Source organism: Lutzomyia longipalpis, chromosome 4 (assembly GCF_024334085.1).
Source record: "Lutzomyia longipalpis isolate SR_M1_2022 chromosome 4, ASM2433408v1".
NCBI lineage: Eukaryota > Metazoa > Arthropoda > Insecta > Diptera > Psychodidae > Lutzomyia > Lutzomyia longipalpis.
In genome coordinates, this window is record NC_074710.1 from 24,453,019 (window position 1) to 24,478,233 (window position 25,215).

The 25,215-nt window shown below is 37.7% G+C and overlaps 2 protein-coding genes across 4 annotated transcripts in view; one reads left to right on the forward strand and one right to left on the reverse strand.

The window, feature by feature from the left end:
• Positions 1-22,916, forward strand: part of LOC129795120 (uncharacterized) — a 39,816-nt gene extending 16,900 nt beyond the window's left edge. For all 3 annotated transcript variants that reach the window (XM_055836163.1, XM_055836164.1, XM_055836162.1), the window contains 11 exons: positions 5,010-5,501; positions 5,575-6,096; positions 6,162-7,134; positions 10,792-11,053; positions 11,111-11,245; positions 19,817-20,172; positions 21,137-21,305; positions 21,370-21,779; positions 21,843-21,934; positions 22,005-22,189; positions 22,259-22,916. In XM_055836163.1, coding sequence (XP_055692138.1) covers positions 5,010-5,501; positions 5,575-6,096; positions 6,162-7,134; positions 10,792-11,053; positions 11,111-11,245; positions 19,817-20,172; positions 21,137-21,305; positions 21,370-21,779; positions 21,843-21,934; positions 22,005-22,189; positions 22,259-22,555 — 3,893 coding nt within the window. In that variant the 3' untranslated portion in view covers positions 22,556-22,916. The remainder of the gene's footprint in view (positions 1-5,009; positions 5,502-5,574; positions 6,097-6,161; positions 7,135-10,791; positions 11,054-11,110; positions 11,246-19,816; positions 20,173-21,136; positions 21,306-21,369; positions 21,780-21,842; positions 21,935-22,004; positions 22,190-22,258) is intronic.
• A 210-nt stretch (positions 22,917-23,126) lies between these two features.
• On the reverse strand, positions 23,127-23,822 carry LOC129795121 (transmembrane protein 234 homolog). The gene is made up of 4 exons (XM_055836165.1): positions 23,726-23,822; positions 23,520-23,662; positions 23,297-23,456; positions 23,127-23,231 (listed from the first exon to the last, which is right to left on the reverse strand). The coding sequence occupies exons 1-4, from the start codon at positions 23,736-23,738 to the stop codon at positions 23,164-23,166; spliced, it is 384 nt and encodes a 127-aa protein (XP_055692140.1). The 5' UTR covers positions 23,739-23,822; the 3' UTR covers positions 23,127-23,163.
• Positions 23,823-25,215: the final 1,393 nt, after the last annotated feature.

Consider the following 25,215-nt stretch of genomic DNA (forward strand, 5'->3'; position numbering starts at 1 on the left):
TTCTTGACGCACAATAGACCTACATGGGCCGCAGTGCACAGGAGATGAAAGTCTCCTAGCCCCATTTAACGTAACGTAAGATATTTTCTTGATATTTTACTCAATGCAACGGAATTTAAAAAATTAAGAAGCTGATTTCAATATTTTCTAGATAGATCAACTTTCAACTAAAATTCTTAAAATTCGACGTAATTTGCTTCAAACTTTATGTTTAACTGAACTGAATTTTCTAAACGTACTAAAATAGTATAATGGGTAAATCTGTATTAAAAAATCAATTAATTGTAAGGAATGGATTGTAAGGAATCCATCGGGCGGAATATACTTAATAAAAGTAATTTTTAAGGTTGATATGAGTTATTACTCTTGGTCTAAATTGATTACATGAAAATGTTTCAAAAATACCCCGTCCCATCTCACATATGAAACATCGTCGCGAATGTTTCATAAATTTAGTGAAACATACAAACAATGCTGACGTAAATGTTTCAATTTTTGGAAAAATTTCAACGAGTTTTCTCAACTGATTCTTGTTAAAATTGTAGATATTTTTGATTATTTCCTTATTCCAATTATTTCTTCAAATGAGTTAATGACCCATAAAACGATGAATAAACTCCTTTGAATGACTAAGCTTTAAGGAAATTTGAAATCTCAACAGAAACACAACATTTCTCTTTCCTGGAAAAATTGAAACTTTTCATTTCTATAAATTTTAAATTTCATCTGTGCAATGAAATACTTCGTTCACAGATAAATCTCTCGCAAGTTCTCCAACTTGCCAATCGTTTGAGGAGGAGAAAAAAAGGACAATCCAATGATTAGTATCTCTGACAATTTTCTCTCGTTTCGCCTATTTTCTCCCTCTTGAGATTTATAAAAAAGAAAAAGAAAACACTGCTGAGGCAAAAACGCCGAAGAGAAAAATTCCTTAATAGAGAAATCAATCATTCGGTGCAAAAAGGAAAAAAGAAAGAAAGATTGAACTTCTTAATTTCCTGACAAGACAATGAGCTCACTACCACAAAATTGATCATAAAGCAATTTAATTTATTAAATGAATAAGAAGAAAATCATTGCGAAGCGTCAATCATTTGGGTGCGAGAAAGCTCCTGGGGATGCATACGGAAATCGCGCATGTTATGCATGACAAGATGATTGTGGGTGAGAAGTGGCCACCCAGAGTGATTTTCACTCATCAATCAGATGATCGTGAAATGATTGAGTGACCAGATGGTCGATTGATGCTGCCCGACTTGCGGAGAGTCAGCGGAAGTTTTGTGAGATTCCATTGAGTTAAATTAATTGAGAGAAAAAGAATTGATTTGGTGGCATTAAATAGTATAAAATTGATGAGGTAGTCACTGAAGTCAATGATTCAGCAAATAAATCGTCAAAGGTGTGAGAAAAAAACGAAAGATGTCAATGATTTTCACCTTTTCTTAATCTTAAGGAGTTTTTTTTTCTACTGGGATTTAAACATTTTTTATTTAAGCTAAATCGGGAGGACTTTTTAGTAACATTGAATGTTCTCGCGCCTTCCAGGATTATCTAAAAATCATACCAAATCCTTTATACTAAAATCTTGATCATCTATGGATATAAAAGGTCAGTTAAATTGATTTTATTTTCTGTTTACAAAAATATCAGCGTAGCATGAATGTAATATAGCAGAAAGTTAATGAGAGTGGGTGTCTTGGAGTATTAAGTATGCGCGAGGCCATCGGGTGTTGTACCTATATTATTTAAGAAAATAAAAATAAGGAGAAACATCATCCAATACAACACTGTGCTGAAGAATTAGATGAAAAAAAGAGACAGTCACAATGAAATTTCGCCCATTTGCTTTTTTTCCACCACATATTCAATATCTCCTCTATAGAGCACCTCTGTCGATGATTTCTGGTCGCCCGCGCAATTTTTTCCGCAACCATCGAAATGTTTTTCATACAGCCAAAAAAGCAAACAAGAGGCCGGCAAAGAAACCAACGCGCACACTATCGTCTATTTTAAATTGTTTAGCACCCACGGAATGGGGATTTTTTTCCACACCATACTGCTCACTGAGAAAGACATCCAAAAGGTGGACTCTTTTTTTTTTGCCTTCTTACACACTAACGTGCATAAATGGTTGGGATAACTTGGCGATTGCGTTGGGATGGGATTCTTGCATTTTTGCATTATAAAGACAATTTTATTGGCGCCGTGCATTGCAACTAATGAATACAAATTGTTCATTAATTTTTATGGTGATCCACCCATTAAAAATTATGTTGACCACGTAGGGTTGGGTGGAGTTGGGGAAGGTGATCAATAAAAATGATATTAAAAGTTTGCAGTCTCAATAAAGTAGATCATAAATAAATCATCATCTTTAATTTGCAAAGAAGCGTTTATAGAAATCAATTTGCACAAGGTTTATATCCTTTGTGTAGAAGTTTTGATATTATTCAATAAAATGCTCAATTTATTGCATTTTATTAGTTTTCCTGGCAATGGTTACTCGTGGAAGTGTGAGGTGTGTTATTTTTATTCTTCTTCACCACGAGACTTAAGATCAGACATTGCAGAGCACTTAAGGAGTGTCTGATTGACTTTTTTTTTATTACTTTAACGTGGATGACATTACCGAATAACGAACAGCTTTTGTACAATTTTCCCACAAACATCATCACTCAGTCCCACATAAATTAGATCACATTGTTTACACAAGTTTTGATGATTCTAATTAAATCTCAATTTCAACAAAAAAGATCACCAGCAATCATTATTTTGAGTAAAGTATCACACTTGAGCAGGTTAATATTTTATGAAGAGTGAGAGTTCTTTATCAATCAGCTGCTTGATTCTTCTCTGAACACTTTCATTGTTGAATACATGATAAAATAATTTATTTTGATAGCTCGGAGAAGAGATTTTCTTCTATTATTTGATTTTTCACAAGAGTGAAATGATCAAGAATTTTTACATTCACTGCAACCATCAGTGGCGTAACCAAGGAAAAAGTTTTAGTGCCTAAATACCCTAAAATTTAAGGATTTTTAGCTTAATTTCTTTAGAGATCATAAAGATTATTTCATGCGAAAATTTGCATTATTTCAAACGTTTTGAGAAAAAAAAATCAAACGTTTGTAAAAAGAAACGTCATACTCTATAGAATTAAAAGGTAAATAACGTTAAAAAAAATGAAGCGGCAAAACTCTAGAACGGAAAAACCAAATTAGAGAAGAAACTTCCAACGTTAAAAAAGAAATGTCAAACGTAAAGATATGTCAAACGTAAAGATATGTCAAATGTTTGACAATGAACAAAAATCATTAGAGAAGTAAACGTTTATTGTTTTAAATAGGAATATCAAATGTTAGAAAAAGAACAGCGATCTTTAAGAAGAAGATTTCTAACTACGCCCAAGCTACCAATATTAGAATGTTCTATACTAACTGTATAAGTTTTTTTTTAAATATACATATTAATGTCAAACCCAGGTGAAAATGCTTTAACTGAAATTCTCTGATCTTTATCAGCCTCATTTATAATATTTTTCTATTTTTTATTAAACATGCAAAAAAATTCTCATTGAAGTAGAAAAAAACATTTTTGCAAGCAAGTGTCCACATATATAGAGAAAGGATTCCTGCAAGTTTGTGGCCTCTGGACGACCTTCTTTGAGTTTCTTGGATATCTCTCATGGGGACTAAATATATAAGCGTGAGATCTTGAGCTCATTATGCATTCCTCCACTTCTTCTTCGTGCGTGTCGTTGTCACAGAAGAAGTGACCAGGAGCCCACACTGCGGTGGGATGGGAAAGTTCGAGGAGGGAATCCAGTTTGACGACTCGCGATTCCCCATTGCAAACATCCAAATCAATGAGATTAACTTCCAATGTTGGAAATCTTCCGTCTCTGTAAATTCCACCTCCTGTGTGCGCACTGCGAATAAGAACTAATTATTGGGCATTATCATCGCGGGTAAAAAGGGAGAGCACATGAGGTACATGAGAAAATCCAATGGGAAATGTTGACATAGGGTAGAATGGAAGAAAATTCTTCAGAGATCATCAACTATAGAAGATGCCGCGAAGGAGAAAGGTGCAGAAATCAATGATTGGAAATTGTGCGCGCAATTTTCTTCATGATGATGATGAGGAGTTCTTTGAAGTAAAACATAAATAAGAATTTTGAAACTTAAGGTCAGACGAAGAATTTTTGCTGTGTGTATATCACCTTCCACCAATAATCCTCCGTCAAGGACGCCATTGATTCCGCGATCTCTCAGTGAGGGGGTACATGAAGACACAAAAAAAGTATTAACAAATGAGTAGCAATTAATGGAGCAAGAATAATTGAAGGGGGAGAGAGAAACACAAATTCCACCTTATAATCAGTGAGAAAGATTAGCGTCAAGATTTATTTCCACCAAGAGCGGATGATCGTGTCCTTCACGAAGGAAATTTCACATGATCTTCTTCGCGAAGCGCGTAGAATTTTTGCTGAATTCCAAGCAAAAAAACAAAAAGAAGAAATTAAATATTTAAACGGACAAAAATGGTAAATAAATTCACTTTATTCGAAACATCGCATTGATATTTGAGAGGTGTTTTGCATATTATCACCTCCAGTCAAGGTCAGCCGCATATTCTTTCTTCGTCTTATCTTTCTCAATTTGAGGCTTTTGTCTCTCCTTCGCACTTTCTTGACGCCGATCCTCATCTCAAGCCGCACAAGCACTCAACACCCCGCTGAGTGAGTTTTTTTTCCCGAATGTTTCTAAGCGATTTATTTGACTAAAATGCTAAGAGATTGGCTTTTTATGAAGTTATATAAATTTTTCATAAGCCAATCTTCAAGGGAAAATAAAATGCTATATGTATTTGAAAATTTTTTGTTTGAGATCTTTGCTTTTTTTTTCCTATATATCCTTACTATGGGATTCTGTTATGTCCTTCCAATGTACAACAAATCACATTGTGAAGAAATTTCTATAAAAGCAACATTTAATTTGTTACAGGTTCGCGACAATCTCCAGCGGATTCTCATCACCAAGAGACCCCTCCTCGCTCCGTGACTCCACCAGTACGACGTGAACTACCCAGAGACCTAACTGAGGAAGGAATCCTCGCTGAAGCAGCTCGTGTTTTGGCACAAGCTGAAAGTATAAAGTGTACAGCACAAGGTGGATCAGATATTGTGGGTGGTCGCGTTAGTAGCAAATCCCGTGGCCCTATAGAGCCTATTCGAAAGTTCCCAGAATCCCAATTTAACTCCCTACCATTGCGAGGGAAGAAGAAGATTAAGGCTCCCGTGACACGAAGTGTTAGCGACGCATCGGCCAAAAAGAGCAAAAAACCGTCAATCTTTTCCCTTTTTGGCGGTCGTAGGGATTCAGGATCAGACGAAAATACTGGGAAGCGTGTAACTCGTAGTAAGAGTGATGTGGGTACTGCACGAGATCGGAACACACAACCTGTTCGTAAAAGGAACAACAGTGAGAATGATGAAGGTGAGATTGCTGAACTTCAAAATTGTTGGTCGACTATCTCTATGATCTGCTAACTTTCTTTCGAGACTTCCAGGTGTAAATGCAAAGAAGAAAGCCCCACCGTTGAGCCCAATAATCGAGAGCAGCCACAGGGAAGACTACTTTGGAAAAGGTCATGAAGCACGAGGACCTGTTAAGCTTGAGGATTTGAACGTACAACCAACAAAGGCTGTATCAAGCAATATTAAGGAAGCCATTACGAATCTCGTAACGACCCAGGCTAAATCCACTGAAGAGATGCACAGTTCGCAGCAGCCAGCTGAGAGGCCACCGCTCACGAAGGGGCTCACCGTGGACGGGATGGTGAAGAGACTCTCAATGGAACGCTTTTCACCACCACCTCAGCTAACTGGGCCTGCATTCTCCTACACCCGTCCCAAGGAGCAAATCATCTACGCTCAAGTGGTTTGCGATGGCGATAAGGCCAAACAGACTGTCCACTACGCACCTAGTCACCTCAATGGCTTCCATTCGGACACCAACGGTAGGCGCAATGGTCGCCCTAGTCAATCCCCATCACCGTACCGTGATGACAAGAGTCCTCTTCACATAAACGGTTTGTTAACCAACTAATACAGCCACATTAATATTTTTAAATTAAATTGTTTTGATTTAAATTAGGTGATCGACTGCAAAGAAAGGAAACACCAAGAGTCAATAGCGACGAAGACGAGGGTCTTGGTTTTGAGATCAAGAGGCCATATGAAGAAGATTTCCGAACGCTAGTCGATGAGGGGCCAATTACACCCAAAATCCGCGATGTTCCTCCCGAGAAATACTACTTGGGAGATCGAACGCCTGCTTTCCAAGACCTAAGTCAACGACGACAGAACTTGCAGTCAAGGATCAACAATCGCCTCTTCGGCTCGAAGGAACTTCTCGAAGATACAAGTCCCGAAAGGGATGTATTTGCAAGGAATGGACATCAAAATGTATTTGAGGAGTCTCGGTATCAACGCAGCAAATCTCATGACATCGATCATGTGGATAATGCAAAACGATTCCATAAGTTTGGTTCACAGGAGGTGGTTAACCGGTATTCACCGGATCGTTCGCACTTGGATATGACGCAAACACCATCCAATGGGCGCATCACGTCGAAGTATGTGGAAGAATCTAGGTACTACCACGATGGACGCGATGGCTACCGCGAGACATATCGCAGGGAAACCAACATAGGTCCCGATGGACGACCCAGAACATCGGAATCCAGATCAAAAGAACGCCTCAATTCCCCAAAGAGGGGTGCGAAGGAGATTGATTTGGGCTACATTGAGGATCATCGAAACTTCGATGTAGGCCACCTTGAACCCAATACAAGCTACTTTCAGGAGAAGTATCGCAACGACTTGCATCAACCGAGAAGTTTGGAATCAACTACGAGTGGAGATGTTACGAGATCGAGTCCTGATCAGGCATTTAGGCAGCATTTGAAGAGTACACACCTAGCAAATGGCTATAGGCATGAATCGGTAGATTCATATCAGAACTCACTAAAACGGCAGCAGAAGCATCAGCGGAGCTTCGACAAAGGCGACTCAGGAATTGAGAATGACTACAGGAAGGATTCTTTCAATGGAGATCTACAAACAAGGTGAGTTAGAAGTAATTTGATTTGTAGACAAAAGACATTGGATCCGCGCCAAAGGCACATTTCGGCACGAATCGGGAATGGTCGCGCGCCACCTATCAACGGTCAAAAACCTGTAAAATAGTCTCCCAAAAAAGCGCGCAATAGACACGACATGCACGCCAACGCAGTGACGAATAATTCTCAATTCTTTTATTAATTTCTTTATATTTCCTGTAATTTTGAATAAATATTGAAGTTGTGAAGTGGAAGGAGATTTTATCAATGCGCGAAATCCGGTCGCTTCGACCCGGAAGCCCCAACTAACGCCCTATATATCTCCAGGTACGTCCACCTCACCTTCCATTGGTCGCTTCGACCCGGAAGCCCCAACTAACGCCCTATATATCTCCAGGTACGTCCACCTCACCTTCCATTGGTCCTTCGAGGGACAGAATACAACGGTATTCTGAACGGACAGCGCCACCCTTGGCCATCATCATTCCCGGACATCGCATCGGCGTTTCCGGATAGCTATCGAAATTTGCTCCCGGCCAGCGTAGCATCGTGCCTACCCTGCCAAATCAATCTGCATTCAATCACTCCTGGTCACCGCATCGGCGTGTCTGGGGACGTTAGTGATTCTCACTCATCTGGCCTGAAGAACATCGGTTATCCCGGCCAGCCATTTTGTACCACGCCTGAACATAACCTCACAAAATGTCTCAGGAAATTGAAATGCTCCTTGCGCAAGCGCAATCACTACACACAACAGTGAAAGCCCTCAAGGACATGGCTCTCAACGGAGAGTTTCTATGCGAGCTCGAGGCCAAGCTGCAATGTCTGCAGGGATGGCAACAACGTTTTTCTGCAACATTCGCAAGCGCTCAGCAAACACTCAAAACTCGTGAGCAACACGATAAAGCTCAACAAACATTCAAATCGTTCTGGGATCTTACTTCAGAGACAGAGTACGATCTTCGGCTGTGGATGTCCCGGACAAATCAATATCTCGCAAATATCAAATCAGAGGCAGGAGGAGGCAGACAAGATTCTGTCATCAACGCGATGAAGGAGCTTGTGAGTGCGATGCAAGGTCAATCTCGTTCAAAGGTGAAGCTGCCCCAATTGCAAATTCCCTCGTTCTCCGGAAAATACACGGAGTGGCAGTCATTCTCAGACAGCTTCGTGTCAACAATTCACACAAACAGAGATCTCAGTGCTGTGGACAAATTCACATACTTGAAAGCAGCTCTCACCGGAAATGCAGCGAGCGCGCTGAAGCATCTACCCGTATCTGAGGCCAATTACGCAGAAGCTTGGTCAATTTTGCAAAACAGATTCAACAAACCAAGTTCCATTGTTGCTGAATTCGTCACGACTTTTCATGCGCAGCCACATCTTCCGCACCCAGACGCCGGGAAGCTCCGTGGAATGTTCAATACTTTCGAGGAAGTTACGCACGGACTCAAAGCAATGGAGCAATTGCATCACGATCCCTTCATGATCCACTCTGCCTTGCAGATGGTGGACCCCGAAACGCGAACTCTGTGGTACCGGGAGACCACGGAGAAGCCCCAAGTCACGTGGGCACAATTTTGTGAGTTTTTGGCAAAACGATGCGATTCACTGGAATTGGGCGCGGCCTCGGAATCTGCACATGCACCGGCAAATGCAATCCAGCCCCCCAAAGAGTCCGCAAAGAAGAACACAAATTCTTTAGTGACTTTCAACCAGGAAGGGCAGGGGTCACTGGCATGTGATTTCTGTCAGCAATTGCACAAGACACATCGGTGTCCAACGTTCTTGTCCAAAATCCCAGCCGAGCGCTACAGCACCGTGGCCAATCTCAAGCTCTGTTGGAATTGCCTGCGCCCAAATCATTTTCTGAAAGATTGCCCATCTGGAGGATGTCGTCAGTGTGGACAGAGACACAACACACTTCTTCACGATGCATTCCAAGGAAACATGAACTTTGAGGTTAGCGGACAACAAAATGAAAACAATCCAAGCAGCAATCTGTGTGCATCCAACCCAAGTAGCAATCAAACCACACAGAATTCGCTTTCCTTCTCGACAACGGTCTCACAGGATCTGACATTTTTGGCTGCAAATCAGTCTCATCAAGTACTTCTGCCCACAGTGCAAGTTTTGGTGGCAGACTTGTGGGGGAATCAACATCGATGCCGTGCCCTCATTGATTCTTGCAGTCAACCAAATTGCATTTCTCGCGATCTTGCTCAGAAATTGGCGCTCCCTAAAAAGAATTCTGGGCAAAATATCAATGGTTTGGGAATGTCTGGGGTGACATCTTCTCAAACGGTGGACATATCGCTGCAATCACATTGTTCACCATTCTCTATGGGTATTGAATGTTCCGTGTTGGAGAAAATCACTGGAAATCAGCCATCAACAATGATCAATCGTGACGCATTGGTCATTCCTCACGACATCCAACTGGCTGATCCCGACTTCTACAAGCCGGGCAGTATCGATCTTCTCCTGGGATCGGAAGTTTTTGCGAAGGCTGTCCGCTCAAATCATCGCAGTGGAAGCCCAATGTTTCTTGACACGGCATTTGGATTTGTCGTCATCGGAGATTGTCCAGGCACAGCACAGACGACAGTCCACAGTCACATGGCCACTAGTCTTTGTGTGACGCAGCCTTGGGACAAACAAGCATCAGAATTGAATTCCGTCTGGCCCATCAACACGAATAGCATGAGTCAACGCAGGTTCAACTCCAGCGAGCAGCGATGTGAGTATCAAAACATCCCTCGTACCACAAATTATCTTTCCCACGTACATCTGCCTGCGCGAGATCGTCTCCATCATCAGGGGAACTCCAAGGAGATTACGAAAAAGAACCCTCCAGCAAAGCACAAATCCCACAGCGGCAATAACCAAGCTCGTCAGTCACGCACACATGATCATTCTTCCTGGACTCAACAGCCCCACAATTCTCTCCCCCCACGACGAGATTTATTCAGAAATCTTCATTTCTGCCCGGCCAGGATGGATCCGCGCCAAAGGCACATTTCGGCACGAATCGGGAATGGTCGCGCGCCACCTATCAACGGTCAAAAACCTGTAAAATAGTCTCCCAAAAAAGCGCGCAATAGACACGACATGCACGCCAACGCAGTGACGAATAATTCTCAATTCTTTTATTAATTTCTTTATATTTCCTGTAATTTTGAATAAATATTGAAGTTGTGAAGTGGAAGGAGATTTTATCAATGCGCGAAATCCGGTCGCTTCGACCCGGAAGCCCCAACTAACGCCCTATATATCTCCAGGTACGTCCACCTCACCTTCCAGACATCTTGGACATCTTGATGCTTAAGCTGTACCCATACCTTTTGTTAAGAAGACTGTTTTCGTTGTTTTTTCTCACTTGCTCTTTGTCAAATTGTATCGCGCTTAGATTTTGAAGGCCTAACCAAAGCTTTTTGTAAGAAGACGGTTTTCGTTGTTTTTTCTCACTTGCTCCTTCATTTGTGTCGCGCTGTCATTGTCAAACAAGAAACACGATTTCTGTGTTTTATAACCGTGTTTCTTGTTTGACAGTGACAGCGCGACACAAATGAAGGAGCAAGTGAGAAAAAAAACAAGGAAAACCGTCTTCTTACAAAAAACCTTGATTAGGCCTTTAAAACCTAATTTCTTACTTGGCTGTAGATGGAGACGTCGAACTGTGAATGATGACATTAAAGCCTGCGAGATGTTTTTAAGGAAGGAACGACGTCACACAGAAGACAACCATCCAGTAAGGAGACGTCTAACCTACGCATACAGGGAGCGAAGTATCGATGACGGCAGCCATTTTGATCCACGCCTGGATAAGTATCCAGATGGAACGACGCGAAAATCTCGCGATAGTCGCGAAAAGAGCGTGGAAAAATCAGGGAAAGTTGAAAAGAAAAAGAGTGGACTCGAGAAGGTAAAAACTTTCTTGTAGAATTCTAGAAGTGTTTTCAAACTTTTTTTTCGTGAACAGGTGAAACAACTACTGACGGGTTCTGGGAAAAAGAAGAGCACCAAGGAGGAAAAGGCCAAGGAGAAGTACATGGTGAAGGAGGAAGAAATGAGGGCTCGCTACAGCGAATATCGTGGTCCGACTGAAGGCCCCAAGGTAAGAAATTCCCTCGCATTAATAATTTTCGCGCGAGTGCGGGCTTCTCTTCTTGTTTTTTTTTTGTATATATCATGTGTGTTGTGTACCACGTTGCCCTCGCACGAGTGCAGGACTGAATTTCAAGTGACAATACGCGACGCCCAGAGCACACACAGCGACCACGAGAGTGTGAATCAATCTCTTGACCATAAATGGTACATCATTAAATAATTATTACGTAAGTCAATCCATTCATGGATTTCTCTCGCGGCCTCTTTTTTCTGCGTCCCCATGCCGTGCGGAAAGTGAGGAAATATCCCATAACCAATTGATGGGCAATTTTCCATCACATATGGTGGAAAATTCAATGAAAATTGGGATGGGAAGTCGGGAAAAGACTTAATAAATTCTCTAATTTGATAGAACGCTGTGAAAGAATTTTATTGCTATAAGAACTTTGACAATTATTGCAAAATTATTTATAATTATTACTAAATTAAGTTGTTTTTTTAAATTCCTTAAAATTATTTTTCTTTTTATTTTAAAAAACGCTTTACTGTCAAGTATAGAGAAATTATACTTTATTCAAGAGATCTTTGCACTTAAGCTCCTCCGTTTACAGACATAGTGAAGATGGAATTAATCAATTACTTAGGTCAGAGAGATCTGTTTAAACATTTTCATCTTGTTTTTTTCTTCTTAGATTTAACATTTTGAAATTTACTTGTTAGAAGTTTTTATTGGAAAAGAAGAAAGAAAAAATCCTTTCTAATATTGGACCATCTTCTTCCACTCTTTGCCCATCTTTCAATCCGTTACGCCTCCACTTTGTGGCTGATTTTGATAAATTTTAGTAATTTGGAAGCACTCTTTCTGTATAATGTTATAAATTGAGAAACTTTTCACTCAATTAAAATTTATTTAAATTCAATATAATGAATAAGGTAGCAATAAAGACTCTCTGTTTATTCATTTTTCATCACGGGACTTTTACGGGTTTCCTTTGTTAAAATTACAACGAAGAATTTCTTTGATCTTTCGACCCATATGATCACTAAGAAATAAAAAAAAGTCAACAAAATAAATTCAAAAATATTCATGAATTCTCAATATTTCTTTCCAAAAACTCATTTTTCTAAATGTTCCATTTTCCATTTTATGCTTGAAATATGACCGAATGAAACAGATGAAAGGGAAAATAGACTTTCTTCGGCATACGATCAACAGGCAAAACTTAAACACTTCGTTGGAAGAATTTCATTTTGATCGCAGAGAAAAAATCCAATCTGTCTGAAAATCAGCATTTTGATTAATTTACAAAACCACATTCCACACACGTTGATCGTAGAACCGAAAGATCACCTCAAATGTTACAATTTTTGCCTGTTGGTACTAGCCATGCTTTCATGAAAATTAACCACGGGCGCGGGCGGGGAAAAGCGCGAAAAATTCACAATCTTTCTTGATTGATTTATGATGATCTCCAAGTCCACGCAGTGTTATTGAACTCCTCCGCGTTTGAATTTCTTTTGCACCTCAAAATGAAGAGTCTACGCTTTTTTTCGCATTGTGAGCTTTACACGAAAGAAAAAACTCTCTTGGCAAATTCACAAAATCACCTTCGTTTTATTCACCTTTTCGGGCGTTTTTTTCCTCGTCTCTTTGCCCTCAACCTTTCTTGCTCAACATGTTTTTGTTTGCTCGTGCCATCACCACCCACTATATAAAATTCATTTTGTGATCGACGTTTAATATTCTTTTTGCGACATTCTCAAAAGAATAATAATTACAAAGATTACATTTTCAAGAGATGTCGTAATTTTCATCAAAATGTGGTGTAAGAAACTTTTTTTTCTACGATTTTATCAGCAAAGAACATTCTTTTATTCTTCTAGAAAATTCTTTTATGCTCAGCAATTTCTATTTTGGTCAGTAAGTCTCTTTATTTGATCAGCAATATTTTTTCTGTAAGATTTTTTTTAATCTACAAAAGAATTTCCATCTTTTTACTATTCTTCTAATCAATTCTTTTTCGCTGTTGTAAATATTGGTTTGTCCATTTACACGGATTTCTAACCTAAGATATTCACATAAATTCATTACAATTTTGATATTCTGTCTCATTCATCCCCATTGAATGTAATGGTAAAAATGTTAGGTTAGAAATCCGGATAAATATTGGACAACCCAATAAAAAAAGCTTCCGGGAAAGAAAACTTCTCGTGATTTCTTTTCATGTTCACCTCAAGTTGAGCACGGATTACAAAAAAAAAACAAAAAGTTCCTCAATGATCGTAAAATAAACTAAAATTCAAGAATTTTTTTTGCGACAACCCCAGAAAGCGCTAAAATGCAAATGAACTCACCAAGACAATGTGAAAGATCGTGCTTATTATATAGAGACGCAAATGGAATTAATTTCATGCTAAAATGACAATTAATGTGACGTAATTTTTCGGGTTGTCGTGAATTCTGTGTTTTTTTTTCTCCTTCACCTCGCTCGGAATCATCATTTGCATTTTTATTGCAAGTCAATTCCACCGTCGCACGGGTTACCTTTTTGTTCTCTCCTCCAGTGAAACATGTGTGGTGGACGATACTTTTTGAGAAATATGTTTAATATATTTTTCTTATCAACACAAAATTGGAAATTCAAAATGGCGCATTAGAAGAAAATGACGCCAAAATGGCATGTGGGTGTTTTATTGGACATTTCTGCGAGTGGTGTTTGCAATTTACACCGGTAAAAGGTGCTCCATGAAAGAGATTTTAGTCGTTTTATAACAATTTTTAGTAAAAATTCCAACTCAATCAGTAGGTTTGCAGTACCAGAATGCCAAGTTAGGTGCTAACAACACATTAGTGACGCCATTTTTCCGCAAAGACCGTTACATTTCAATTTAATCACCGCTTATGCAAGGGTGGGGAATCGCCATAGTGGTGAATATAATTTATTATATTTCACCAAAAAAATGTTTCTCCCGCCATTTTTAAGTCGCATTTTATCAAATCGATTTATATAATACAAACAGAAAAATGTAAAAGGTGTGCAAAAAATTAATGTGCCCATTAATAATGTAATTTATGATATTGATACAATCAGTGACAACGTTTTCAATTCACCACTAAAGCTCCCTAAATTAATTTTCAGCAGGATATCGTCAATAATTTTCGACAAAAAGCATTTTTTCGCACTAAAATGACTCTTTTGATTACCAAAATTTTCGAAAAAATTTCTTGTGAATTCATAATAAAGAAGTGAGGTTATAAATTGAGGTTATGAATTGAGGTAAATTAATTGTTTACAATCAATTTGGGAATTTTGGTCAAAAGTCCTTTGAATTCAGGCAATAAAAGCATTGGGGGATGAGAGAACATGCAAAATTATTCCCAGATGGTATATGATGCAGAAAAAAAAGTCCAAGACATTGGGGTTTCCTTGAAAATGGGAGTATAATTCAGAATTGATGTTTAGAGGTGCATTATTCGCAGACAAAAGCCATCGATGGGCAAAAAGATGAAGAGGAGGTATATCTTTCGTGTTTTCTGTTGAATTAATTCTCTTTGCAAGGTGGATTCAAGGTTGGTTTTTGTTCAGTCGTCGCGAAAGTTTCACAAAAATTCTTCTGTCGCGTAATTTTGCTTGAGAACTGCCATTTTTTGTAAATTGAATAAAATCACGATCATCATTGTTTGGGTCTGGGAATCTTATTACATAAAGGATTGAATGTCCAGACATAATGACTTTATGGTTGATTATAAAATCAATTTTAATTTAGAATAAGATTGTCATATGAAATATCTCTGGAAAGTCTATGGAAATCTCATATAATTCATTAGAATTATCTGGAATAAGTCCAATGTGTTTCCAACGAATATTTCCAAGTGTTAAGAATTTTATATTGATTTTAAATAGATATTTGAAAATTCTATTGAAAACTCATAAAGTTCTTTGGAAATATCCATAAAAAATCCACTGTAGGTATTCTCAAAAACCATTTCCTTTTAAGAGCTTTATATTACTGAAACTTCTTAAAGTCGAAAAAGCCATTAATCATTTATATTTTTGGTATATGCACAAAAATCTTTCGCAAAAAAATCCCATAAATCGAAAAGGTGATAAAGTTTATGAAATTTTGGCGCCAAAACCGCACTCCTTTTACCCAAAAGAATAGCATAACTTTTTTCTAATGCAAAATAGGCGGTAAAGGGGATTTTTTCTTCGCGAAATGAAGGCAAATATTGATGGTTTGCGGTTTCGCCACGTCCCGCGACGTATTGAGCACGGAAAGAGGGTCAATTGATCAGCAATTGAGAAGGTGTGTTGAAAATATCCAACGTGTTTTTTAATTATCTTGCATAATTCGCCACTTTGGACTTTTTTTTATCTCTCGCGTATATTCTCGTTCAAATGGAGAAATTTATTCTTGCAAGAAACGGTGTGATTATAATTTTCTTCATCTCTGGATCCCAATCTTCGTGCTGGTGGGCATTGTAAAATGAGAGCATCAGCCCTCAGAGAGAAAAAAAAACAACCTGTGTCGTCAAAATGTTCTTGGGGAGTCGTTAAAGGTATAAAAGAACATGAAATTTGAGAATTTATTCTGGACCACAAATCTCATGTTGAACATGCCAAAAAGTCACGATAAAACTTTGCAAACAAGACATGAAAATGGATGGTAAAAATCCTGTGAGTCTCTTGATGATTTTATTATGGCTCCTTGGTCATTGTTGGTTGGAATTTTTTTATGCCATCAATCATTTTTTTTGTCTCTCTGAAGTTTAAAGAATTTTTTGAAGCGCAAACACCTGAATTTTCTCACTGAATCTTCGCGAATTTTCTTTGAGGTGAAATTCCTCCAAAATCAAGCTCAAGTGCAGCACAAAAGTACTTTCTCGTTCGCAATGAAAGTGAGATGAATCTCGTTTTTATATGCGCCACAACAAACCTGAATGGGAAAGACGAAAGGTAATACAGCCTGCGAGGAAAAAACAACATGAAATGAATCAACCTCTGACCCTCTTTTGCGAAAATCGAAATAGAAGGTGGATGAGACGTTCAAGATTCTCCAACATGATTAAGTGATGGCCTTTTCCACCATCTTTGGCGGATGTGGGAAAAGAGAATTCAAACCTAGGGACAACACCGAGAAAGTTTGCGGATAAAAAAGATCCGCGCTTAATTGAGAAAATTATTCAACGGCTCATCACGATGGGACTGTGGGCGATTCGGGGAGATGAAGAATCTTCAGTTACGCAAGATTTGAGATTCAAATTGAAGCTTCGAGTCTATGTAGTTTTTTTTATATTAGTTGTTTAATGCCTAAACGTGAGCTAAAGAGATTCACTTAACTTTCACACACGAATTTCTTGTGTGGTCATTGACTGACCGCGGCTATACAGTTGAGAGGCCAATAATAGCAGAATAGAAAGATCGAAGGCGTGGGTGATAATAATTGATTTTTCTGTTTTTCTTTTCTCTTTTTTCTTAAACGACGTTTCGGGGATTATTTGTATTCTTCATCAGGTCTCACAAAAATTACAATAAATAGATACTTAATTATATGAATAGACTGAAGAAGGAGAGAATTATCCTCAAAAATAAGAAAGATTTTCCACAAAACTCCTATTGACATTAGTAAGGATAGTGTTTAAAATAATACGTTGTAAATTAATGCAAAAAATGGCAAGAAGGCGTACAAAATATAACAATTTGCATAAAATCGGCAACGAAAAAAATCCAATCGAATTAATAGATTTTCCGGCATTTATCGCCAATTAATTTTAAAACAAGTTGAGTGATTTTGCTCACGCCAATTTTCTTGTACGATAAAAATTCATTTAGTGACACACAAAGAAAGCACGAGCAGCACTAAAAGAAGACATAATTTTTAATAGTTGGACAAACACTCCTCGAAGTGGTCAGAAAAGTGATTATATTATGCTTCTGTTAGGGAGGCTTGAAGAAGAAAAAATAACAGAACAGCACATTGAGCGACTTTTAATGTTATTTCCTTACGATAAAAACACGAAATCACCATCAAAACTACTTAAATTTATGTTTGCGATACGTACAGCATATTTTTTTCAATCACAAAAAGTATATACAGAGTGATATAGAAGACACGACAGAGGCGAAAAGCTCTAATTTTTCACTTTTTTTTGTTAGTTTTCTTGTGAAGAGAAGTTTCAGTTGAGACCAAAATGAGGCAAAATGAATTAGAGAGGTCAAATTTTTAAATAATATTATAGAAAAAACTGTTTAAAAGAAAATGCAAATGAATGACAAATTGTTAAATAATTTAGATAATTTGGAGGCTTTTGAGAAGCAAAGTGGATTTGCTGGGAGATTCATCAATGAAAGAGCTTCGTAGAAGTGTTTGTCACGACGAGAAATTCAATTAGAATTCTTTCAGTTTATTTGCTTTTCAAGCATGATTAAGACACCTCTTTTTTTCTCGAGAAATTCCAAGAAGAAATGCGACGTGGAAAATTTCAGATTTTTTTTACTTATTAGTTTAGAATATGATTCTTTATTAAAAGAATGAAAGTTATAAGGAGTTGGAATGATTTACGAATCAATTTATATTAGCAGATTGAATTTTATGAAGGCGTCCTTTGATAAAATAAAATCACAACTTCCTAGTGCACAGTGCCCACATCTGACACCAGTTTGTTGCAAAATCTCACAAGAGAAGCTTCGTGAAACGATCTAAAACCATAAACAATTCAGAGTTCTCTCAATTAATTCCACACACATTGATGTATACAAAAAATTCACACTTTTTCATAAAGAGGGGCAAATTATTAACCGAATACAGAGCACAGACATTATTTAATATGACTATCGGTTCTATGAATCCGATTGAAATATTAAAAAAAAATTATTTATATTTGCATTTCGCAGATGATTAAAGAGGAATTTAACGTATCAAAATTAGAAATCATCAAGTACATAAATTAAAAAAAAAAAGCAGAATGAGCATAATAATGACGTCATTCTTTGCATTTTTGAGTAAATGATTAAGGCTTTAAGCAGGTGATTTCAGCAAGATTGCGCGTGTCCCAAAATGGTTCTTCAAATGAGAGGCTTTTCCGTACAAAGCAGGTTAAACTTCTTTTTGAAAAGTTTAATTTTATAATCAGAAATCCTTAACATTGACAAATACTAGTTGGTTTCCCCTTACTTTTTCACCTCATCAGTTTTGTGTGTTTTCTGATCGCGAAAAAGAGCGTGGAGGTGCAGATTAAAATGTAAGAAAAAAATAAAATAAAATGAGGAGGTGGAATAAAAGAAATAAATAATGAAAGAGGAACCGACTGACCTTGATCGAAGAAACAGCATAAGAAACGACCTTTGGGTTTACCTCCGTGCGACTTCTTGGGTCCCACCGCACTGCTCTCCATCCTCTCCTTGACAGATGCTGACTTCTTGCACATATTTGCATAATTCATAAGCCACCGAAGAAGATACCAATTGCGCCATCCATGGCGCGAGAATACCGCAGACATGAACTCGGGTCAAATTATTGCGTTAGAAGTTGCTTTATGAGGCTGATTTAGTAGTGAAAAAAAATAATAAAAGAAGCTTTTCGCCGCATTTGGCGCAATTTTCTCCTTCGCTCAATAAAATTTGCCATCGGACGGCAAATATAAGATTTTGAGAGATAATTAGCATGGAGATTGTGCAGATTGTGTGTGGTTTGCTATTAAAAAATTCCACCGTGATTGATTGGCCTGAAGAAAAGTTCTGTGACGCAACACATATATGGGTGAGTCTCGGTGGGAAATTTTTGCAATTTGAGAGGAAATTGTAGTTTTTTTTTCAAATTTAATGGAATTAATAAAAAAAAATTGAAATGAAATTCAATCACAATAAATTGGAGCAATTCTTTTTTCTTACAAACGATATGTTTAATTCTCAGCCATTAATTTGAAAGAATTTTTAACAAAACCAATATAAAAAATATTCTCATTTGCAAAATAAAATACAAGCGAGATTTAAATTTATTCGCCATAAAAATATCCGCATTTTTGATATTTCAATTTACTGAGAAAAAAAACCATCAAAGACATTGAATTGCACGAGCCATTGAAGGTTCTCGCCTGAGTGAACAAAAAAGCTCACTTAGCCCCTTCTGCGATCGATTTGTTGGCGTCGGCGGCCGCAAAAGTTGCGGCAACTTTCAATTCTTGGCGCAAACATGGAAAAAGAGTACTCACCACATTGGAAATAAAAAGAGCAACGATAATTGCAAGTTTTTTGCTCCGGCACCGTCTTCTCCCGCGCGTTCTAGCCAAGAGGCAACCACCATGAGTCTGTATGGAGAAGAAAAAGTTGGGTACTTTATCGTACATTTGCAATCTCTTAATTACTTTCGTGAAAAATATTTCTGGATCTGATTGAAAAGAGAGTAAAGGATTTGTGTGTGCCGTCGGTTGAATTGTTCTTACAAGAAGCCCGCACTTTTTGCCATTTGTATTCTTCTTCTATATCTCGCGTAAAGATTCATTTGATGTGGGAGCGACTCACCTGGTCAATAATTCTTTTTTTTTCTCTGCAACGTCCCATTTTTTTTTATTCTCTAGATTCAGGATATTGCAACGAGAAGACGTCTCTCAACACCGAAAGCTAGTCCCGTCCCGCGAAGGACATCATCCCAAAAGAGTACCAGCAAGAGTTCGTCGAATCTGTCGCAGCAGGAAAATACGCCATCGCAGAAATTGAGCTGGTTCAAGTCCCTTGATCGTCTTTCGCGGAAGAATAAAGTCACAACAAGCCGGAAGACGGCGAGCGATGATGACTTCTCCAGCATTCAGTCACCCAGGCCACGTCCGCTAAGTCCACGTCAGGAGAATCAGGCTCCCACGAAAAATCTTCGTTTCTTCGGTGATACAGATCTCGAGTCCAATGCGAGTATCTCCAAAGGAGCCCTCAAGAGCAAGTAAGAACATTCTCACTCAGTAGATAAGTTTTGAAGAATAAATTAAATCCTACTATAATTTAGCCTGTTTTACAATCAGTTTTCAAATCTGTTTAAATTCTAAATTGGTTAAGGCAGATCAAGGCAGATATAAGCTTTAATTAAGAGCAATTCTCTTTGAAATCTTTTAATTTGCCTTTTAATGCATGGACCTAATACATACCTAAGTTTGTTTATGAGTCTAGTAGCCTATTAGTCATCTTAGATTTCAGATTTTCTAAATTGGATAAGAAATCAGCAAAAAGTAATCTGTCAAACATAATTTTCTTGTTGGGAGATCGGTCAAGTAATGCTAATGTTGATTGAAACACGGGAAAGACCTTCTTTATACTTTCTTAATTTATTTCATGAGCAATGAATGAAAAAAATTGAGAAAGTATAAAGAAGGTCTTTCCCGTGTTTCAATCAACATAATTTTCTTGAACCTTTTAAATTTTTGTTAAAAATCCTAAATTCCCTTTGAAGATTAATGAAAGTTACATTTCTGGGCTTTTTTGGTGGGAGCTGAGATGCTCTCTCCGGGGGCGTCAAGGGTTACATTTCCGTTAAAGAAATTCTTTGAAGACTGTTCAAGACTCTTCAGATAGGTTTAACAATACTTAAAAATGAAAATTAAGAAAAATTACACAGATTTGTTAGAGCAAGTTGCATATCTAGACATTAAAGGTTTGTTAAAGAAGCTTATATTAGAAGAGATTGAAGACTTCCTAAAATTTCTTCTCCTCTAGGGATCTATCCTAGAAATTTTTCTCCTTAGAAGGTTTGTTAAAAATTGTCGTTTTTGAAGACCATAGATTTGATAGAGATGATCGTCTTTTTTAGATTTTAGTTTTCTTAGCAGCAGTCTTGTTTATCAAACACTTCAAGACTTACAGACCTAGTAAAATTCAGTCATAAAAGTTTTACATAATTATGTTTCCATCAGATCTCGCCATCCTTTATCATCTGCTCTCAATCGTGGACAGAAGAAGTACTCAAGGAGTGCTTACGATCTTGATACCATATCTAAAGGAACGAAGATTACATCTGCAAGCAAAGCACGCAGTTCCTCCCTACAACATCTCGAGGATGGTTTCCTCTTTAATGGAAGAACGGTAAGTATTCATTTGGAAAGCAAAGAAGGAGTTTGTTTTAAACCGAAGGGGTGTGTTGTTGCAGAAAACACAGTCGAGGGACCTTCATGATATCTCTGAAAGTGCATCCGACAACGAAAACAGACCAATTAGGCACGCATCCAGGAGTGTCCCCGCGAAACCATCGCGAGGACGTCACTCATCGGAATCCACGGGAACGTCCATCATCAAGTCCACTACGCTCAATCGACGTACACCAAATGGCGTAGCTGTTAATTCGTCACACGATGAGGACGTTGAGAGTGAGATACCGTTCCAGCGGAAGCGTCACTACTTCGAGGAGGTGAGCAGGCGTCATGAGTCACCAGCTAGGACTCATCCAACGCTCAGGAGGGAACTCTCATTTGGTGGCACCGGCTCCAACGATTACAGGAAGCCACCACCGGGACCACAAAAGCCTGCGCGGTTATTCGAAAAGCGACGCGCTTACTCCAGGTTCGTTAATTTTTTTTAAATCCGGAGTCTTAACTAACTAACGAGACCTATGTAATTCTACAGGGAACGAGAAAGACTGCACGATAGCTCCGGCACTGAAGGCGATTCAAGTCAGCAAAGCCAAAGAAGCGTAGTTTACTTGCACGCCACTACTGGTTAGATTAATACTAAAAGATTATTGTTGCAGACATCAAAATGTAATTCTAATCTCGTTTTGTATTGCAGTTGGTGACATTCCACAGCCTATGCGACGTCGAGCTGCATCCAGAGATGATTTAAGCTCCAATAAGTCCAAAGGCCAACGTCCCATGACACGTACTGTCTCACGGTCTGTCTCAGTTCTAGCCCCGTGGAAGCCCAAACATCTCCATGAAGGCTACGAAATTAACTATTCACAGACACAAGAGAAGGTAGATGATCCTTGAAGGGAATAATTTTTAAGAATTTCCAAACTGATCTTGTTGATTTTTCCTATGCAGCCAAGAAAATTCTACCATCAGGAAAGAAAGTCTCCAGCCGCCTCGTCAACGTTGAACACCAAGAGGGATACAACGACACTAACGCGGTACAAGAAGGCAACACCCCGAGATGAAATGTCCTCGGACAAGAGTTCGTCCTTCAAGAGTTCCTCCAATTTGGGTTTCTTCACACAATCCCGACAGGCAAGGAATCACAAACGAGACTCAGAACCACGTAATCTCTCTGAAATCTCCCTAACACGTCGTCGGGATACCCCAGAAAGATTCCCAGCAACACGAAGACGTTGGAATGATTGAAAAGAAAAAAAAACTTCCTTTCTTGGATTTTGTGAGATGGTGCTAACTTTTTAACAATTTTTTTCAATATATATTTTTTTCACATTCACGGCTCGACTGTAGATAGAGATTGAGATTCTAAATATGAACAAGAAATTAACCAGGAGATGAAGTATATAAAAAAAACTAATAACATTCCTAAAATGCATTATGTATCCCTTTCTTTGTAATTTCTTTGACATTCAGTGTAACAAAATATCGTGAGAAATATTTTTTTATTGTACTATTTTGCAACAATTTGCCATTTATACGCTCAACTTGTAATACAAATATTTTATTAAAAAAAAAAAGAAACATTAATAAATAATTTTATTGGACACTACTGGATTGTTTTATTTATAAATTGCAAGATTTTTTTCATTTTAACCCTTTGAAGATCACCCTGAATTTAAATTAATTAAACTCTTTTGTGGAAGAAGCTAAAAAGACGTTTTGATTGAGAAATGTCCTCAAAGAGCATAAAAAATCATGCTAAAAAGATCGAATATTTAAATGTTTTCATGCTGTTACGAAAGAATTAAAGATCTAAAAATAAATTTGCTATAAAAATTAAATTTTATTTTTAATTTTTAACTAATCCTATCAACCATACAGATAGTTGTACCAATGAGGATCAGCAAGATCCCAAAGAGTGCCCCTGAAAATTAAAGAAAAAAAATTAATAAAACATTTTGAGAAATTCTTAAATAAAAATTAAATTACTTGGTGGTAGTGCTTCTTCACCGAGTAATCTTGCAGTGATTGCTGTAAAAACAAAGGTTAAGGAATTCGCAACAGGAACAGCCAAGGATAGTTCAGTCTTTTGCAGTGTGAAGAAGTACACCAAACTCCCGGATTGATTGAGTAGGAATGGTACCCAGTACTGAAAAGCAATAGCTTTAAATCTTGAAAAATTGAAAGAAGAAATTAATTATTTTTCCCTCACTTGCCATCTCTTGATTATAAATTTAATTTCCAGGAGAAATTTTCTAATCTTGGAGTTGGAATTCACATGTTGAATCCCCTGGGAACCTTTCTTTATGAAGGGATTTGTTGCTCCCCACAGAAGACCCACAAGCACCAAGGAAACTGGTGAGAAAGAATTAATTCTTTATAACTTTAGAAGAAAATAATATCTTGGATGTTCCTTACCTGCATTCCACATAATTTGTCGGTGTTTTACATTGATTTTATTTAGAAAATTTAACTTAAAAAATATTTGCAAGAAATCTCTCTCTGGCAACCAAGACCGGGAAGAAATGTCAAGGTATGAGGGTAAGCACAGAGCATGGCACATAGTCCACCAGTGTCTTGGCTTTTGTTAGTCGGTACAACAGGTATGGAATTGGCGGGAACTGGGTCTTATGATTTTTATGTTTTTCCAACATAAATGTATTTTTGAGTAAAAATTTTAATTCTTTTTCGAATACCTAACATATTTGATCTAACTAAAGTTTTATGATACCTTTATAACGTTTGAGATTTATTTTCTAACGTTGAATGTTTCCATTTTTAGCGGTTGACATTCGTTGATGTTTGGAATTTCTTTTTAATCATGTGTTTTTGGCTCTAAAGTTTTCGATTCTTTTTTTTTAATGTTTGTCGTTCCTTTTATTGAAAATGTCCTTTCAAAGTTGTAATGTTATTTAAAATTGAATAAAAAAAGAGACCTTAAGCACCTATAACTATTATTATGCCTATAACTATTGTAGATTCCCTTCCATAGCTAAAGAATTATTTTGTGTACATTTCGGGAATTTCTTCTCAATTCAACAGAATTCATTAGTAGAGTAACGAAATTAAACTTTGGTATAACCTCGAGAAGAAGCAATCCCACGGGAAAGTTTTCATTTTTGATTTCTGCTCTGCAAGCTTGGAAACTTTTTAGCTCTAAATTCTTTCTTTGTCTTTGAGAGAAAAGTTTATCGTCTCCTGTAAACATGAGCATGAGGTAAATAAAATTAAAAAAAAAAATGCCGCAAAAATTTTTAACTTTAGAAAATTCTCAACGTATACAGAAAAATAAATTTTTAAAGACAAAACTTGCAAAACTTCTTTGTTGGAAGGAAAAGCAGTCAAGAAAGTTTAAATGTGGATGGTTTAGTGAGTGATATCCCACGTGGACAAATTCCAAACATTCCTATGTGCCTCGACATTTCCCTCACACCCCCATTGAAAATACCTTTGGAGACCGCAGTCGTGCCCTTTGGGCGACTTTTTACGGGGCCTCCAGGAGGTGCTCCGTCAGGTGTATGCTGGGTCAAAGTGTTTTCCATTGGGAGTTTCCATGGAGATCATCTACCCACCCCCCCGCAAAATACATTCCGCAATATCTCCAAGGCTCCATAGAGAGGATTTTGTCTCTCACAAGAGGAGAGAAAAAAAAGAAAGAAAAATGCTTGGATAGCAGATAAAATGTTGAGCTTGAAGGTAAAATTCTCGCGTTTTTCTTTTTGTTCTTATAGAAGCATTTCTTGTTGGATTAATTTTGAATGAGGATGTACAATGCACAGGGTTTTTCGGAGAATTAACTTTTCTAAAATTAAAACCATTTCCTTATTGATGCATTTTCAAGGTTTTTTTCAAGAAGAAATTGATGTAATTATTGCAGAGCTAAAAACTCTTCTATTTTATAACATTTG

Excerpts from the sequence above, each read along its gene's own strand:
- LOC129795121 (XM_055836165.1), bottom strand. Across the intron at positions 23,457-23,519 it reads TTATAATCAAGAGATGGCAA|TACTGGGTACCATTCCTACT; the intron begins GTGAGGGAAAAA and ends ATTGCTTTTCAG. Across the intron at positions 23,232-23,296 it reads TGAAGAAGCACTACCACCAA|GGGCACTCTTTGGGATCTTG; the intron begins GTAATTTAATTT and ends TTTAATTTTCAG.